The sequence below is a fragment of the Pyxicephalus adspersus genome, chromosome 5 (assembly GCF_032062135.1).
Source record: "Pyxicephalus adspersus chromosome 5, UCB_Pads_2.0, whole genome shotgun sequence".
NCBI classification, from domain to species: domain Eukaryota; kingdom Metazoa; phylum Chordata; class Amphibia; order Anura; family Pyxicephalidae; genus Pyxicephalus; species Pyxicephalus adspersus.
The window spans coordinates 75,148,753-75,168,729 of record NC_092862.1 but is presented as its reverse complement, the minus strand read 5'-3'; the positions used below and the strand labels follow the sequence as shown (position 1 = coordinate 75,168,729).

The 19,977-nt window shown below is 37.2% G+C and overlaps 1 protein-coding gene across 2 annotated transcripts in view; it reads right to left on the bottom strand.

The window, feature by feature from the left end:
- The window catches only part of GABBR2 (gamma-aminobutyric acid type B receptor subunit 2), a 306,705-nt gene that overhangs the window by 143,613 nt on the left and 143,115 nt on the right, over positions 1-19,977 (bottom strand). For both annotated transcript variants that reach the window (XM_072411881.1, XM_072411882.1), the window contains 3 exons: positions 11,617-11,718; positions 9,667-9,732; positions 3,076-3,264 (listed from right to left, as the gene is read on the bottom strand). In XM_072411881.1, coding sequence (XP_072267982.1) covers positions 3,076-3,264; positions 9,667-9,732; positions 11,617-11,718 — 357 coding nt within the window. The remainder of the gene's footprint in view (positions 1-3,075; positions 3,265-9,666; positions 9,733-11,616; positions 11,719-19,977) is intronic.

The following is a 19,977-nucleotide window of genomic DNA, read 5'->3' as shown; positions in this document are numbered from 1 at the left end:
TTTAAAGCGAGTTGTAGTTGATCCAGGGTGACCAAATGCAAAGTGCAAAATGCAAAGTGCAAATTGCTCCATTTTGTCAGTGCGTAACCAATAAATTACCTGGTTTATCACTACACCGATAAAAAGTATTGGCCGCCCAGCGTAAAGATTTGTCAGCTCTAGTGGTGAGTAGCAAATTAAGTTCCAGATGCGCTGACTCCAATTGGGATTGGGAATCAGGGAGGGGGTTGTCTTTATGTCAGCGCTGGATGTAATGTTCTTATCTAAATTTGATATCTACCTGTTGATTTCCGATTTTCTTTATCCTAGCTTCGAGTTTGATGATTTCGCATCTAATTGTGGCTTTGTGAGCTTCCCAAATTATTCCCAGGAAAGTATCTGTAGAATTATTAAATGAGAAGAAATTCTGTATGTGCCGATGTATTTCATCTTTAATCAGCGGGTCGGTAAGTAAGCTCTCATTAAGTCTCCACTGAAATGAGGGATTCAACTGTTTTGAGCTAAATTGTTTTAGCATTTGGTCCAGGGCTAAATTGGGATCTCCCAAAAGAATCAAGTTGCCTTTAATTCTGAGCAAATGGTAAAAAAAGTTCAGTTGGCCTTCATTAGGGGCATAGTACGTAACCACAGTTAATTCGGTGCAATCTACCGTTCCCTGTACTAGTAAAAATCTGCCACTAGGGTCTCTAAAAACTTTGTTAAGAGCAAAACGTAGATTTATAGAAAAGCACAGCATAACTCCACAAGTTTTCTTAGGTGTGTTAGCTTGATAAAATATAGGGTTATGTTTATGAAAGAATTTGGGGTTGGATGTGTAGGAAAAATGGGTTTCTTGCAGAGCCAGTATGTCTACATTTAAAGAGTTGTAGTAATAAAAAACTTTGGCTCATTTCAACGAGGAATTTAGGCCTAAAACATTGTGAGTAAAAACCGTTATGAGAGGGAGCGGTTGATGTAAATCAGTAGGATCAGTGGGCAGTTAACAAAAATATAGCAAGTACAATGGTTAAAAAAGCGGATTTCTGAGGGAGGACCTCCTTACCCCCCCCCCCCCCCCCCCCCCGTAGGGGACCAACTCCTTAACCCCCTCCCTGGTAGGGGACCAACCCCAGACCCCCTGGTCGGTGTACCATATAATAGCTCCATAGCACAAGGGTAACACCAACGGTGCCAATACATTCACTGAATCCCGGGTATTAAACCCCTGTAGCGGAGGGCATGTATGGCCCCCCCATCTCCAGGGCACCATCATGTAGGCTAATGTAACAAGTAATCAGTTAAACATGAAGCGTATAATACCAAAGTCTCAAAGGACAACTAAAAAAGGGTATTTGGTTGACATGGCAAGAACAAGCTATCTGAAATAGCACAATATCAATTGAAAACAACATTATCACATTATCTGCAGCACTGTAAACAGTAGACTTTTAAGGCCAGCAGAGTGAGATCAACTCAACTATGGATCAAGCTCAAACAAAATAAGATGGAAAAAAAAAACATAAAAAATAAATTATAAACAAAATTCGTTTAAAGGTAATGTTCTCCTCTTTCTTACTGGAAGGAGTAGGAAGGTAAACAAACAGGAAATAAACTTTCCGATCAGGTGGCATTACTAGAGGTCTTGGAGGAGACCTCTGTCCAGCTCCAAATGCATTCTGGAACCTCTGGTAATATTGATCTCATGAATCTCTTGGTTGCTTCTACAGTACCTTTCAATGACTGTGGAACCCCTCTAATGCGAAAGTTACTACATCTTAAACGGTTTTCCAGGTCATCCAGTTTATTTTGAAGACTCTCAGTTTGATTTTCCAGCACCATAATTTGGGAGGTATTTTGAATGACTCTAGAAATAGTGTTATTATTATTACCGTATTTTCCGGTGTATAAGGCGACTGGGCGTATAAGACGACCCCCCAATCTAACCAATCATTTGGGGGTCGTGTTATATGCCCAGTATTGTACTGTTCCTTCTGCCTGTCAGATCTCACTATTGTGAGAGAACTGAGAGGCAGAAAAGGTCTAGGGGTATGTGTAAAGTGCAGGCCTCCATTGGAGAGAGCAGCAGCAGAGGCAGAGTCAGAGGAGGAAAGCCAAGTTTCAGTGAGAGCAAGAAAGTTGAGAGACTTAGAAAGGAGAAGGTTGTGTATGGAGGATAATTTGTTGCCAACAGATCTGGCATTCTCATAGACTGCCAGAGAGAGGGGGTAAGGACTTATGGGTAGGGTGAATGGGGATGAGGTTGTCCAAGTTCTGCTCAATTAGATCGAATTGGGCACCCAAGCTCCATAGATCTTTTCACAGTAATAGATGATGAAGTTTTAGCTACCTCCATCTGTAACAGAGCAGCCATGTGGTAGAGCAGCCTATTTTACCCTTCATCAGTAATTAATGAAGCTTCACTGGAGTAAAAATCAGGAGCATGAACATTAAAAGGGGCTTGGGAGCTCTGTATAGTAGGTGATAACTGTGCAGGTATTTGCTTGTCATCTCCAGAAATCGGGGAGCTTTTAGAGCTCTGAGGTGCAAGTATTTGCATAGCATTGTGGGGACTGAGATGAGGGAACCTGGGACCCTGAAAGCTCAGCGTTGGTGATGCTGGTGGTGAGTATGCAGCTTCTAAACTTTCTGTTCCCTTCTCAAGGGGAGTACTGTGGGAAGAGCTGGAAGTCGATTTCACCCTGGAATGTGCCACGTTGTCCTACACCTCCACCATCTTAGGTCTGCTTCCCTGTGCCTGTGACCGTGAAAAACAGTGTTTCTGCCTGCCGCCTGTCTTTCCAACCATACCTGCAAGAATGATTCAAGTGAGGAGAAGATACCACGTCCAGAGATTGTGCTGGATGTCATGTAAGGGCTGCGATGGTGCCGGATTAGGAGACGGAGGGGAGCGACATGGATCAGGCTGCTGCCATCATCACAGACGGCGCATGCGCACTTATGTTTCAACTTTTAATAGATTCACATTTAAAATATAGAAAATATATTTCCTTACCTGCTCTCAATACATACATATTTGTCTAAATATGCTATCATCTAAAAAAATCTAATCTATTTTGAACTGTGTAAAATGCTTACCCGTCCTGATATTGTCTTGATCTGCTTTGTGCTAAGAGGTTCAAAATCTACTCCAATGTATCCTTCCATTGCAGTAAGGAGGTTTTTACTTAAACAGGTGGAGGAATTGGCCTGTTGCCACCACAGTGCTTGATACCATCCAGGGATGATCCATTGATATTTGCTGCCATACATCTCTTCATCATAAGCCTAAAAATAAAATATTTTTATGTTAGTTGCTCAAACATAGTATGGCTTTATTATATTTGGTCCACATAAAAGGTTTATAAGAAAGTGAAACATGTAGAAATAGTGTACCAAACCGAGAAAGCAACACTATAAATTAAAAATATTAACAAAGTATAATTTTTTTCAAAAAGATCTATCACCAATTAAGCTTCTTGTTAATTTCTGAGAAAAAAAAATACCCAAGCAATTAACAACAAAAACAGCCTTATTTAATAAAGCATTCTTTTTTGTAAGGGCTTCTAATTTAAGCAATCAGAATGCACCTTGGACTGATCTCCGCTGAGCAGAATGAGTGGCTGTTATGGGTCACTGAACTGCCCTAACAGCATCTTAATCGTACACAGTTGTACAAGCTCCCATCCTTTCAAAAACTGCATACTCTGATTTGCTTGTACAGTCTGAGCTTCTCATAGTGTGCATTAGAAACAAAAAAAGTCAGAGATTTTCTCATTTATGCGTGTGATGACATCCAACGTTACCCTACCCTTACTATCCCTGGCCTTCCTTATTAATTGAATTTCATTCATTTAAATGTGAAGGACCTGCATCTCATGTGGCAATTTCCGAAGCAACCTTCATACACGAACAGTCTGTCTAAGAATACCCACTCTAACAGACTGACACTTACACCTCCTTCAGCTTGAATGACGCTGCCATCACTATCCACTGGTGTAATGGATCTGGTCTAGGATTATAAAATTTGCCAACTAATAGCAAATGATTTGTTAAAAATGTATTCCAAGTTTGTGGGATCACCCAGGTTCTTCCATTATAGTTTATCTTCTTGAGTCTTGGGGAGCTTTAATACTTTTTTTTTTCATATTTTCTTGTGCAAACTGGAAACATCAGGGAAAGAGTATTTGGGTTGCCAAAGATATTCTTTATACTTATACGTGTGGGCCTATGTTTCTATTTACAGAACAAACTTAAACCTGTTAAAGGTCAGTGCAGTAATCCTTTTAGTCTCCCTTTACCCTGAAACAGCTGAAGAACATAGAACAATACTGTGCATTCAGCTGTATACAACAAGTTAATGCAGTATTAGGTCACTCATGCAAAACATACTGCAATAAACTAAGTGAAGTTTTAGCAGGCCATTAGAGAGGACCAGCGAGTGAAGAACCCCCTTTAAGAACCACTGAATAATAATAAAACACTGGTTTTATTTCTGCAGCATCAGAATATACTTAGAACCAAGCATCAAGCAATGGAGTTAAGAAACTTAATAAAAAACATTAACAGAAAACATATTTCATGTTAATGCTTTGTCAGAGTTAAATTTCAAGTAACTCAAATTATATTAGAGTGGGCCATGTCTAATATATCTTGCTAAATATCAAAACTGTACTTTAGGCACATGATTAATAATGTTTTTCCTTAAAGCCGTTCAATGTTTTTTTTAATCATTAAAGCCTAACTCGAGTCAAAAGTTTATTTTAGCTTTTGATAAAGTAAAGCTGAATTCTGTGTTGTAGAAAAACGTGCTTTTGCTAAGGTGACCTGCTCCACACTGCAATGGATTTCGGATTTAGTTTGTCAATTTTGTTATGTTTCTGATAACATTGGGAAGAGTTATTTTTTTATATTTATAAATAGCACATAATTATGTCAATAACTGACCCTTAGAGGGGCCGACAATCCAATGTCTCTACCGTAGTCCTAGGTCATTTACACAGTCTAAGACCAATTTTTTTCGAGGAAGTCAATTAACCTGTTTCTTGGATGTGGGAGGAAACCGCAGTGCAAAAGAAAACTTAGACACAGGGAAAACATACAAACTTCTTGTAGATAGTTTCCTGGCTTAAATTCAACTTGTGTTGCAAGAGCAACTTTTTTTTTTTTTGCATCCTTTCCCTGTGATACACTTACAAGAAATGGGATGGTCTGTTTTCTGAACAGATAGCCACATAAGCAAATCTTATCTTTTCTGTTCTACTAAAATATGTTGTTTCATCCATGGTTGTGTTGAAATTTTCCAACATTTTTTGACTACGTCTATGCACAGTGTTGTCGTTAAGCATTAAATGGGAATGGGGAGAAAGGGGCACAGAGAGTACTCCATTGGAGAGATGCTACTTTAAATTGTCTCACCAGCAGATTTAGGGACTTGACTAAGTAGGGAACATATGCAGTTACAATAATATAGAAAATATATTATATTAGCAATAATATTTACATTTCTAAATATTTTACTTGTTTAAAAAATACAAAACTAAAAAATATGTGTTTTATTTGTAAATAACTTTGCAATGCTTTATACCAAAATCATAATTTTAGTGTCATTTAAAACAGGATACATTGTGGACTAAAACTTATCTACATTAACATATAAAAAAAGTTTTGTTCCTGAATAAAAAACAAACAAACCCAAAACACTATGTATTTATGTATTACTTTCTTATTTTGAGTAATGACAACCTTTTTGCCAAATATACAGACTTCTAGCAATGCTACTGTGTTGGGGGTGGCAAATGAGTTTAAAGTAGACTACTAAGTAAACTACTATTCCTACTACTGTATTTTTTTTTTTATAAATGTTGATGGAAAATATTTTTTACTGGGAAGACTAAGAAAACTGATTTATGCATTTTAATGGAAGACTGGAAAATGACTGAACCTCTCAGTAGACCCTCTCTGTATCAAAATGAATACATCAGTATACCAATCATACCAAATAATATATGTAATATAATGTTATATATGTAATAAAATGTAATATACTGCAGCTTAAAAGTCATTAGATGTGGTGGCTCTTTTTTTAAATAATAAAAAAGCAGGTATAAATCTGCTATTGCTGCAAATACAAGATTCCCTGTCCTAAGGTGATTACCTCCATTATATTCCTGGAGGGAGCCATGGATGTTACTAATAATCTAATGAATTAAATTTTCAACATATTCCATATTTTTGTTTATGGTTATAGCTATGCCTTAACCTAGTTTACTTTTTTTATTTGGTGTACAGGAGATAGCGAACATCAAAATATGATAATAATATACAACAGCGGTCACCAACCGGTGGTCCGCGGCTCCCGGTGGTGCCTGACCCCGAGTGGGGTCACGGAAAGGACCCCGCTGGGGGGGGGGGGTGCACCGGCCAGAGATGTGGGCCATTTCCCCTGCACAACCCCCCCACTCCCCCATCCCAGGCTCAGATCTGAGATGGGAGAGTGGGCGGGGTTATGCCATGATGATGTCACTATGGGGGAGGTCTCTCCCCCTTTGATTGACACCCAGCGCATGCGCGGTCAGGAGCTGGTAATTTCAGTGGTCCGTGGGACCGAAAAGGTTGGCAACCACTGAAATACAATATAAAGTTACTTTTAACCTATGTTGACAAATTTTCACAGAGAAAAAAGAGTGATTTTTTTTTATGACTGTTTGTCTTTAATACTGTGTATTTTATTTGTAATATTTAGGTGAATATTATGACAGATTTGTGCATTAAGACCTTTTCTGTAGCATATACTTAATGTTATATTTAAAAAGATAGTACAGAATGTAGCAAATATTTCCCATTGTACTATGTAATTTTTTCTATGATTACGTTGTAATTAATTCAAGATGCTTTTAGTGTCAGGTGGGAATTTCAGGATCTCTGCAGCATGTTTGTCTTGTTGCCAGCTGAAAGTGCATAATTAAAGGTACAAAGATATAATAGGAATAGTTTGGTTGTAGCCAAGACCAATGCAAATTAGAGCTTTAATCATATAAATGTTATTTTTTTCCCACGTGGTAAGTAATTTGTTATTGTATAGACCCCAGTGGTAAAGGCTTATGCTCATACTGGAAAAAAATATTCCCCAAAAGACTCAAAATCAGAATACAAATTGAATATTTTTATGCAAGTGAAAATGGGTTCATAAGCTATTCTATAGGTGTGAAATGCTTTGGAATCAAAAGCGAGAAATATTTAACGCTCAGGCTTTATTGTATATAATCATTCAAGTGAATTCAGCAAATTGTCAATGTATGAAAGTCTCCGAACTCACTTTATATAAAGCCTAAATTACACAGAGGCTAATAATGTACTGTTCTCTGCTCTCACAGTAAAAATTCTTTTTTTTTCTCAATGGCTCACCATCCATTGCAAAATCACTATCAAAATAGCAGTTTGATAGCAGTTCCCTCTTGCCTATCTTGAATATCTGGAATCAAAAGTCATACTTACACAGTGTCTGTAAATAATTCCCTTGTTTAGTGTAGCCTATCCAGTTTATCTTTTCAGATTTAATTTATTTTGCTAGTGAGGTCTTGATTCCATTTCTGCTAAATCTCCCATTTATCTGACCCTGATCCTGATGCAACCACACTTTCCACTATGACCCAATCTGCCTTGAATCTGCCCAATCCATATTCTCCTGCTCCCTCTGTCACTAAATAAAATGGAATGTAAACCAAATTTCAAGTCTTAAAGTCTAAGAGCTCAAGTTATAGTACCTATACCAATAGGCTTTTAAAGGGCGTGAACAGAAGGTTTAAGAAATTGAAACTTCAGCTTCAATATGAGGTACCATGACATTTTTCTTTGGTAGAAGCATAATGTCCAACCATAGACAGTAGATATCATAGGAACATAGGATATAAAATGCCTTGTATTCATCCTCCTAGTATTTGTTCTATTTTGTCCTAGTGTTAAAATTTAGACACCAGCACCACTTTGATTACAGAACATGCATAATACCTTGAAAGTGAAAAATATTTTTTAATGTTAAACAACCCATAATGAGAACAAAAGGCGAATGTCATAAATGTGCATAAGTATTAACTCCCAAAGTCAATACTTTGTCAAGCCACCTATTACTGCAATTACAGCCACAAACTTGTTATCTTACACATGAGTTGCATTGGATTACGGCAAACCTTGAATCATTCCACAGATTCTCAATAGCATTGAGGTTTGGGCTTGCACTAGACCATTCCAAGACATTTAAACTTTTAGACTTTTAAACCACGTTAATTTGGATCCAGGGTCCTGCTGAAAAGTGAATCTTCATTTCAGTCACAAGTCTCTGGCAGACTAAAACAGTTTTTTTTTTTCTCAAGAATTTCCCTGTATTTTTGTGCCATCTATCATTTCTTTAGGCCAGACCAGTTTTTCTGTTCTTGATGATAAAATGCATCCACACACTGTAATGCTACCCCTCCACTATTCCTTAACATTGGAATGGAGTTCATGGGTTCATCCAGCAAACCTGGAAAGGATCTGGTCCATTATTCAAAACATTTGCTAGCAAATTACTTTGAAGAAATCCATTCCAGGTTTGCTAAATAACCCAACGTCACTGATTAAAATGCATCCTCTCCAGACTTGGAGAGCTTTAATAAATCAGACCCCTTGTGTCTGACCTGTTTGGAGTGCTTGGTCTTCATTTTGCTTACTTAGTGGTGTAGCAGAGTAAGTGGCCTTTCAGAACCCTTCTATTTACTGTATATGTACAAATATCATGTGACAGATCCAGTGATTGCTCACAGGTGGACTCTATATCTTATTTAGAGGTTATAGCAAAAAAACATATATTCAATAAACTTTTCAGTTTTTCTTGTACATGGTATTTTCTTTTCATTCCAGTTTAAAAAGTCCATTACACAAAATCCAAAAAAAATCTGTTTTATTTCCAAACACCAAAGAGGATGGGTACTTTTTAAAAAGAGAGTAATTCTTTTTCACAAATGATGAAAAAGGGAGGGACATTAACTGTGCATAGCAGCATAGCAGATGGCCGATTGCATTTAGTCTCACACTCAACACTGTTCTTCTTTCACCACAACAGCTAGACTTTAACTATTGAATGTTTGGTCAGGGCACAAAATGTACCAACTTCCTACCTACTAACTGACTACAGTGACAAAAACTTTACAGATAGAATTTTGTTGGCTCTTCCATTTACCACAGACATGTCATTTAATTATAACAATGCACTTATACATTGTGTTGTCAGTATCGAGTCGAAAAGCCAACTAGCTCAAACTTTCAACTATTGTGTCTCGACTCAGGTCTTCGATGCTCTCATATCAGATTTTGTTGGCACTCTTAGCCTTTTTCTTTATCGACATTAAATGCCTAAACCACTAATCTAAAGGAATTAAATGTTACTATTTCTAATGAATAAACAAATCATGGTTAACATTGTTCCAAAGTAGATTTTGATATAGTGCTTCCTCTCATAGTTGTCCCAAGGCAAAATTTAATCTTGGCTCTTTAATAGCATAGTCCTGATTTTTAGGGGATCTACCTTCTATCAATATTATTATTAGCTTAAGTTTTTTTCAGTTAGACATGCTATACTGATAAGAAGACCTTATAAAAAAAACATTTGGTTTTTGAGTCTTAGTTCATAAAATATTGTAAAAGGATACTTACACAACAGAAGACTTTAGCTGCCATATGTTCATCAAATTGCCCAATTATTATTCGAACATCATTGCCCTGTAAAGACAAGTATATGGTAATCCACAGAAATTATTGTTGTTGCTACAAAAACATGTTATTTTTATTAAGATTTAAGTTAAATTCAAGTTAAGGCTGAATGGAGCAGCTATAGGCTAGTTGGTGGCTGCTCCACACCCTTAACCCATAGCAACTAGAGTTTGCATTCATTCATTAAGTGCTTGTTGCTTGGCATGGCACAGGTTAGGCAGTGTAATGTCTGGTATGTGTTAAGGTTCAAAAAAATTAAAGTTTAATTGTATGTAAAATGATGACCTGGAATGGATTTGGTAAAGGAAATTTTGCCAACTAATATTGAGTGTTTTAATAAATTATGCCAAATGTATCAGCATAAAAGATCCTCCATATTTTACCCAGTTTTCCTCATCCCATTAATTTTCCTTTAATGTGATTGCCTAAATTAAGCAAAATGATGCATTTTTATATTGTATTTTGGGGCTGAATCCTTCTTAGCAAGAACTACCTGGCTCCAAAACAGCTAACCTTCTTTCTGAATCTGCTTTTGCTATATGAAAAACAAGATCTGCTTAGTAAACTGTGGGGAATGGATGTTTTTTTTCAGTACCATAGCCAGAAGTAAATCTTTACCATCCACTTAGCATTACCAAGGCACACACACATGCATTTTTTTTCAATTAGTAAACACACTTTAAGAATATAGAGAGTTACAGACCACCATTATTAATTGGCAATGCGGGATATTTATTCATAGGATAGTTACTTTAAATTGTACAAATTATGTAGAAAAATTTCTAAACTATATCTGATATGTATTGTGCTTAATTTTTGTTTAATGAATTATACATTTTAAGACCTAAAAACAAGCACATCATGTCCTTATGTTTATTGTCTTGACTAATGATGGCTTTATAATTGCCATGCACACAGAAGACAGAGGAACTAAAAGGCTTTGAAGACAAGGCAAGGTTCTATCATTAAAATACATTTGCAATAGCTGAATAAATATTTGAAAGCATTTTAAAAGAGTTCCACTGTCCCCGACTGACATTTATCTTAGCTCCTATGAAGCTCTGGTTCTTTAACAGTAACTTACTCCCAAAACACCTTTTAAAGCATGACAAAATGCAGAAATATTTTCAGAAGAGAAACCTTTCTTAAAGCATAATCAGTTTTAGTTTTGTTTGTTCTGATGTTATTCTTAATCTGTACTTTCTCCTAGTAAATAGTTTCTTCTGTCTGTATCACATTCTACCCTTCCTGTGTGTCGGCTCCAACAGCATCCCATCCAATATTTTCTAGTAAAGGGATTGACACATCGAGAATAAGAGAAGAAAACATTAAAAACTCCATAGAAATACTGCTTCAATCATTCTTCAGGGCTAGCCATTAGCAGACGATTTAATAAGAAGGAAGGGGTCTGACCAGCATACACAGATCTATTATTTTAGTGGAATACACTCCCTTCTCCTCTAAAACCTTCACATATGAAAATATTTTTGTGAAAATTTAGCATCCAAGTCTTCATCACTATCTAATGATCATACAGCCAATAACCCATACAGAGAAATCTTCAAACATAAATGTCACACTACGCTTCTGACCAACTTTGCAAACCATAACAAAGAAATTCTCTTGTTTGCTCACTTATGGTCTGTAAAATTTCTATTTAAAGTGTTTTGTTATATATGTGCAGTCCTAGCACACTTACTTCCTTCGTACGTACAATACAGTAAATGAACACTTTTTTTTTACTGTAAGATAGGAAGTATGTTATCAAATACAAATGAAGAGAAAAAATATAAAGAAATATAAACTATCATGTACGTCCAGGGTGTAGTTGTCTACAACATATTTTGTATTTGTGTTTTGGTTTGGATATACTTGAAGCTTTTCTGCACATACCTTAAGCTTTTTTACACTGATACATGGATCATTGGAGAAACTTTCAGTATCTGCAATTTGGATATCTGCAGCTTCCAGTTCACCGGTTAGGTCATTTCTCACCTGCCAGGAAATAAAAAGAAAGGGTAAATGGAAAAATTGGTCACTGTTAAAGAGAGAGCAGATGGACTGCGTGGCATTATCTTGAGAAAGTACACAGATACAGTATGATTAATGTCTCCATTTTCTTTTTTACAGGATCCTAAAACAATTCATTGAGATCATCATAGGCAGCAGAATTATTAGCATAATAAAATGAGGCTGCTGTGAAAAAAAATGTTAGATCTCTGTAATGTACATGATTGATTTTAAAATTTTGCCAGATCTTTGTCCAGCAACATGTTAAAATTTATGGGAGCAATTTATTAATGGTAATTACAAAATGTATGCACAATGTCACTAATCGTTAGAAAATCACGGGTGGCCTTCAATTAATCTTCTGGCACACGGCCAATATCATCAAGTGCCTTGTAACAGGATTCAAAAGAGGTCATTCTGAACATGGTGGTGCGGGCTGCTTTTCTGAGGACATTACCATTTAAATGACTTTTAAAACACTATTTAAAGTGTAATGAAGTTGGGCAGTTATCCGCCTATTAACATTACAGATATGCAGGAAAAATGGTAATAATAACAGTATTTAGCAATAAGTACATTTTAGCAATGATCTGAGAGAACAACAAAAGTTAACTCATACCATTGCTCACTGCTGAATAGAAGAAATTTAAATTTAAATGTTTATAATTTATCCCAAATAATTAATTAAAATACAAAAGTACAACTACACAAATTATTTTTGACCATGATTTTTTAAACTGAATATAACCTGAGAATATTTATATGGGTACTTTTGATCTTTAGCTATATGTAAAACAATGTAATGGGGTAAATTAAAGAGTAGCAAGAAGCCACAATCGATCATGCATTGCTACAAGCATGCACTATTAATTGCAGCTTCTGTGTCTTCCTTATAACTAGCCTTTCACAGCAAAAGAGCATAAATCATCTTTCTCACTGTTATGACAGCTCTTTATGTATGAACTGTAGTATTCTATGAGCTCTCATTTGTTGTTTAAAGCCCAGGTAAACCCAATGCAACACAGTCAGGCTGCCAATACCGTAGTAACTGTGCTTTTATTTATTTTAGAACCCTAGTTCAAATACTCGTTATTACCCTAGTTGAAATGTGGTTCACCCCTTGGTTGTAATTTTTTTTTTTTTTTTGATTTTGTTTTTATCATTTTGTGGCACAATAGTTATGTACCTGGTGGATAGGGGGAAACACAACATGTAGGACGAAGACCTGTTCGATAATGAAAATTCTACTTCTACTGCTAGCCCTACGTCAAAGCAAAAATCGATTAACAACAAAAAGGTACTGGTAACATTACTTGACTTTGCTGCGTTCATGTACAATCACATCCTTATTTTAACATTATGTAATCACTTGTCAACATCGAAATACAAAAAATGTAGAAGTGTATTTAACCCCCCCCCCCCTTTTTTTCTGCAGGATGGAAAAGCAATGTCTATTATTTGCCTTTTAGTAGGACACCAAGCTGCACTTCACAGTAAGATTTTGGGATGTACCTGGTATCCCGGCATCCCCTAGGACTGTTAGAACTGCATGTCTGAGTGTGTGCATGGGAGTTACGTCATCCTGGCTTGCCCAATCCAGATGGCTAAAATGGCCAATCCAGATGGCTGAAGTTCTGACTCCCAAACGAGGAGCAAAAGAGGATGGTGGTGTCCACGATAGAAAAAAAACAGGTGAGTTTGAAAAAAAAAATTTCAAGCAGATAGGTAAGATTATTTTTACAGCAGAAGGGACATTACCTTTCCTTTTCTGTGATAAAGGACCTGCATATTTTACATGTTTGGTTGTAATGGGTTAGCTACCCCTTAAATCTGACAGTTAAGATGCAAAGTGAGTTGAGAATCCGTTTGTGTTTTCCTGGCTAGAAAAAGGGGCCAGAGCCCAAATAAAAGGAAGAAAACGCGGAAGGACAACATGACAGGGTGGCCATTGCAATCCTGGGGGTTGGGAAGGGTTAAGGGAAGTTCTAGAAAATAGGGAGGGGTCAAGAGGATTGGTGGAGAGATGGAGAGTAGGAGCAGTGGGGTAGGAGTTAAAAAGTTTAGAAAAGGGGAGGGGTTGACTTATTTGAGGCAAGTGGGGAAAAAGTTCCCACCCACCCACACTTGTTCAACGGGAATGGGGAGGGAAGGTGGTGGAGGAATTCATGAAAGGTAGTGGTTTTAAGTGATGGGGAGTGATGGGGAACCACCTATTGTGTGGTGTTCTCTGGGATTTTAAAGGTTGATGGAAAAGGAAAGAGTGTGGTGGGGGCCCAGATGGGAGGTCTGTGTTAGCATGATAACAGTGCCCAAGCTAGGGGGGAGCGTCTGGGAGCCAAAAATATCAGACAAACTCAGATACCCTCAAGTGTGGTGATGTTTGAGAATACCATGAACAGCAGAAAAAGTTATGGTATGGTTTTAAGTGTTATGTGGTTATTTATAGTTATTTATAATAAGAAATACATTTTTCTGAGTTTTGTACAATAACTGTCTTTCCAGTTTTTTTTTTTTTTTTCGTCTGTTTTTTTGGGAAGGCTGGGGAGCTGTGAAAAAGGGGAAGGTTGTTGGGGGTGTAAGGAAAAGGAGGTGCTTGGAACCTACCCAGGTCATGTCTAATTGTTTTTCCATGTTTGAAAGACCGGCAGTTTAGTGTACTGGAGTAATATATCTTTTATTGAGTACATTTTTGGTTCATGCTGGAGGGTATTAATGAATGACAAAAAGGCCTGCTGTTTGTAGTGTGATGAATACTGTCAATGATACATAAGCAATCAATACATTCATTTATACAGGTATATGTATCAATGTATTAAGCAGGAAGTAAAGTATTTGTGATAATGATTAGGTTCTTCTGCAAAACAACCAAATCATTAAAAAAAAATCTTCTCTTATAAGAATTCTTTCTCACTACAGGTACCACTCACTATATTAATCAGTTGTAAAGCTGTAGCTGCAAAGTACATTTTTTTTTCTACTTTTTTGATAGCGTGACAGCAAACCTATAATTTACAGGTGTGAAGAGCAAAATACTGCTAAAATGTGTAACACATTAGGCTCTAGGCCAGGGTTCTGTTAAAGCCCAGAGGTTCCTACCCTGTTTCCCCGATTATAAGGCACTGTCTTATATTTTTTGAAATGCCAAAATATGCCCTAGGTCTTATTTTCAGGGGATGTCTTATTTTTCCATGAAGAAGACTATGATTGTCCCCTTCTGATCGCTCTATGCCATTGATTGTCCCCTTCTGATCACTCATGTGCCGTTCATATTCCCCTTCTGATCACTCATGTGCCGTTCATATTCCCCTTCTGATCACTCATGTGCCGTTCATATTCCCCTTCTGATCACTCTATGCAATGATTGTCCCCTTCTGATCACTCTATGCAATGATTGTCCCATTCTGATCACTCTATGCAATGATTGTCCCCTTCTGATCACTCTATGCCATGGATTGTCCCCTTCTGATCACTCTATGCCATTGACTGTCCCCTTCTGTTCACTTACGGGTAATTAAGTGTAGGGATCTCCGTTAAGGCAGGGATCTCTGTTGGGGCAGGAATCAGCAGCTTGCTTCCTGGTGCAGAATGCCGGCTTGTTACAGTTACAATTTCACTCTGCGCTGCAGCCAGGAGGAGACACGCGCTGCAGCCAGCATCAAGGAGACACACACAGGATCGGATATCGGGGGATGTCTTATTCACGGGTGAGTGTCCTCCAGAAGAGGAGGTATCTCTCCTCTTCTGATTCTTCCATGAACCACTAATCTAACAAGTCCCTACTCCCACTGACTAAAATCGAAAGGGGTATTTCTAGCAACCAACAATTTAACCAACAATGTAATAGAATATTACAATCTATACCTCCCGTGTTTTGCTTATCACTTTGTGTTTTATTTCAATTTGTTTTGCTAATAAAATCATTTTCTGTGTTGTGCTCATCTAAAAAAAAAAATGAGAATTGGTTTAAACCTCTGTGTTTTATGATAATATTAAATAATACAGCTGCCTACATATTCTGCCAGGTCATCAACTGGCCATACTGTTCGCACAGACTAGGCTAAGTGGTATGTCATTGCATATATCAGCAGTTGAAACATACCAGCTTGAAGAGAAAGCTCAAAATGGTCAAAGCAATATGGTCAAAGCAAGCAACAACAGAATATTTTCACCTACAGATTAAAGCAAATAATTCAGTAAAGCATAAGTAAAAAAGAAAAACTGCTAGCAATGGAAAGTGGTGCCTACCACTTCAGATTTCACACTGTGGCAGGGCAGTATTATATATATACATGTAAAAGAACACAATAGATCCTTGCAAACCCAGCGTATTAATTACCCTCAATAAGAATCTGCTGTAGTGTTTAATTATGGTTTCTGTAAAAGTTATGGAGATTGCTCTTACTGTCCTCTTTTTAAAAGTTGCCAAGAGGTTTCTTGATCAAATACCTTCTAAGAAGATTTTCTGTCCATGACTATAGAAAACATTGTGACTTCTGAAAGCCATGGCATCTAGCATATTCAAAGGCATGTCAGCCTTCAAACGGCCCTCTCTCAATACAGGCTTCTTTTATCTGCCAGTTGGGCTCTGCTTACCTGCTCCTGGCTTACCAGTTGGGTATTGGGTATCTGTTAAAATGTACCTAAACTCTACCTTTTTTACTTTACATAGAAAGATAGACAAACCTATATACAGTAAAAATGTTGGTGTTTTTTTTTTTAAATGCAACACTTTTAAAAAAAAAAAAAGGGTGCAACACCGCCCCTTTAAGTCTTGATCTCAAGACTAATGGGAGCACAAAGCCTCCCGGGATACCTACGTCATGCATCCAGGAAGACTTTGGCTGCTCCTACTGCACATGCCCTGATTTCGGACATGAGCAGAAGGGGCATTTTGCCTCCTAGAAGAAAGATATGTCGGCTCTGTTTTTTCCCCCTTCACAGCGGCTATATCACCCAATCTTGCACCTGCACAGTGGGAGATCGGGTGATGAAGAAAAAACACTGGAAGAGAAGACTGAAGATAGCGGTGCCTGGCACTTCCTCTGTGCCGGGATGAACAGGAATCCCAGGACAATGCAGGACCGGAAAGGTAAGTGTAATTTTTTTTATTTTTTAGCTTAGTTCTGCTTTAACAGAATTTTTTGCTTAACCCATAAAGAACAGGCTTAGTTTTTCAGACCCCCCCACCCCCCCAGGTGGCACTGTTAGTTTGGCATGGTAAAAATAAAATCAATACCAATAAATTTTGTAACACATATAACATGACACATCCAAATGTATATTACCTAGTGTCCTATTATACATGGGTCTGGTTCAACATACTAAATGTGTTGTATCATAGAAAATAGTTTAGTTATGTTTTACATACATGCATTGAAGGGCCTACTGAGTTCAATGGGAGCACATGAAAATGCACAATACATGTGTTTTCAAATGATGCAGATGTGTGATTACAGAGACAAGCCATGTGCACTAGTCCTAGCTGCATCTTGAATGTGGTAAACTAATACATGACAATGAGCTTTGAAACATAAAAACATAAAAAAATTAATGAAAATAATTGGTGGCATTACTGTAGATATAAAAAAATGGTTGTGTGACATTGGTGGTGTCAGTATAAGGGGGTCTGCTTTGACATCTGTGTTAGTGGGATGAGGGGAGTTAGAAGGCTGGATTGGGAGAGTCTATTGGGTGCATTAAACTAAGGAGCCTTGGTGGCAATAAAGAGAGGGATAAAGAGTAGCTGAAGGTTTCTGTGGAAGGTATTATGAGGTTCTGAGGTTAGGAGAAGGGCGACCAAGAGTTTTCTTCCACCCCTCCACTTACAGTTCAGACCTCTTAATCAGCACAGAAGACATCTGGAAATTAAAGCCTTTTCCTTTTCCTGTCTATGGTCATGTGATATATCTTATGACATGGGAGACAGAAAAAGAAGCAGCCCACCCTCCCTTTCTAGTGGTCAACTGTACTCTGAAAAAAGGTCTGTTCTCAGTAGGCACCCCTCTATCCCTTCTCTATTCTGCCGGTGGAGTGAGGGGAGAGCAGAGTTGTCCCTCTTACAGTTGTTATGACCTGTGCCTTACCTGCATAATACTGGCAACAGGAAACTAGAGAATGGAACCAGACACCCAGACATCCAGCAGCATAACTGAAAAGCCAGCAAATTCCCAGGCATACCTATAATTGATGAGTTTACTAAAAAAGCCTTTAAAGCCTTTTATTGACGAGCCCTCTTAATCCTTTAAGGTCTATGTCAGCATTTAAACAAACTTTACTGCAGACACTTAACCTTTTTTTATGTAGTAGAATCTTATACCGATAAATAAATATATATATATATATATATATATATACTCACAGAATAACCCTAAATGTAGAAAAATTTTGACAGTTTCTTGCGATACTGTAAAACAAACTATTCTACAAAAGTAGAAAGGTGCTAACCACTGGGGTTTTTAAAAGTATATAGCTTTACACACGGCTTTCCGCGGCATGAAATATAACACATATGATACATAGAAAATAAATCCATTTTATTTGAGAATCAATAAAAGGCTCTCCTCCTCTGCATATTCATTTCCAAATTCATTCCAACCCACAACATTTAAAAGTTTGCAAAGCTTTAAAAATGATTATTAGGATGGAGGGTGTTTCTCAAGATTTGTCTGACTCTGCTTCGTGAAGAGATTAAGAAATAAGCATGATCCTAAAACGACATAAAGTGATTTCAATAACTTCCTTAAATATGTTATATGTAAAGTACTTTCCAATGCAAACAATATCTACCAACATAAATGTGCTCACCCATGTAGCACCACAGGTAGCCAGAGTAAAATAAAAACAGTTAACAACCACAATCGGTGCAGACAAGTAATAAATGCATGACAAATTAGCCCAAAAATTAACCCATAAAATAGGAAAAATAACTTAATAAAGGACTATAGAAACTACTGCCACAGCTGACTTATAACAGATCTTACTAGGATTTGTATATGAAAAGTATATATTTATAAATCTTTAAATATCTTGTATATTTGCATATATACAACCAATTATATACTTATAAAGTACTGCCAGCACTACCGTTGTAAAGAATGACACTTATGAAAAAAGGAAGGCATATCAGAAGCCTGTCCAAGTTCAAAAACCCAAATGTACCTCAGCAGTAGCCACCACATGAACTCCAGAGCCAAGATGTGACACCAGGAAGGATGAAACTGGCTTAAATCCTAGTTGGGAAGATGGCAAACCAAAACAAGATAGCACGGATGGTAAAATAAACAGGATATGCATTGAGTAGACGCCTGCTTGCAGCAGGTAATTCCCCTTAGATGCATACCTGATATTGCTCCAAAACACATCCTCTGGACCATCATCATAGCCAGGAATACCAAAAGGACAAAATTCATATCTTTAGTTAGCAATAGATGTGAAACCACCACAATTAGCCACTGATTCTATTTACATCAGATATATACTAATAGAGTGCAATCATAATTATAAAAAGGGACTGAAAAAATGCATTTGTTTAGACCAGGTAACCTGTAACTTTAAGCAAATTAATCCAATATTATGCAATAAATGAGGCCCATCTGCAATGATAATGATGATAAAGGGCACATATTTCCACTGATAATAATAAAGACATAATCAGAATTTTGCCAACAGAAATACTGGTATATTTGACCAAGGAAAGCGACCCAATTGTTTAAGGAGAGTTTTCTCAGAGTGCCCAGCCCGAAGAAGTCTACAAAACCAGTTTAAAATGAGAGAAAAAAAGATTTGTTGTGGTATAGTGGCTGCCACTGATCCGCCCACGACACTATACCACAACAAATTTGTAACCCACAATGTCATACATCCATTTCATGCATCTATAATCTCAGGAACATCAACTCATTATTTTAATTGATGGGTTTTGTTACTAGATTAAAACTAGAAGAATTTACTACAACAAACAACATTGTTGCAACATACAAATTACAAATTGTATTGCAACAACTTATTCCTATTTGGCTAAGTGAATGTCCTTGATCCTTCAGCTTTCAGGATTTTTGATCAATCACAATTAAACACCTGGTCTGAAATACCACCCGGTGTCAAACTATCGTCTCCTACAACTACAGCAGGAGATTGAAAACATCCAACATACTATTTGGTTTTTATTCCTGAGCATTAGCTAGTGTCCTAAGCAAAAAAACTACTAATAGAAAATAACTGCCAGGGAGTGTATACCAATGAGCG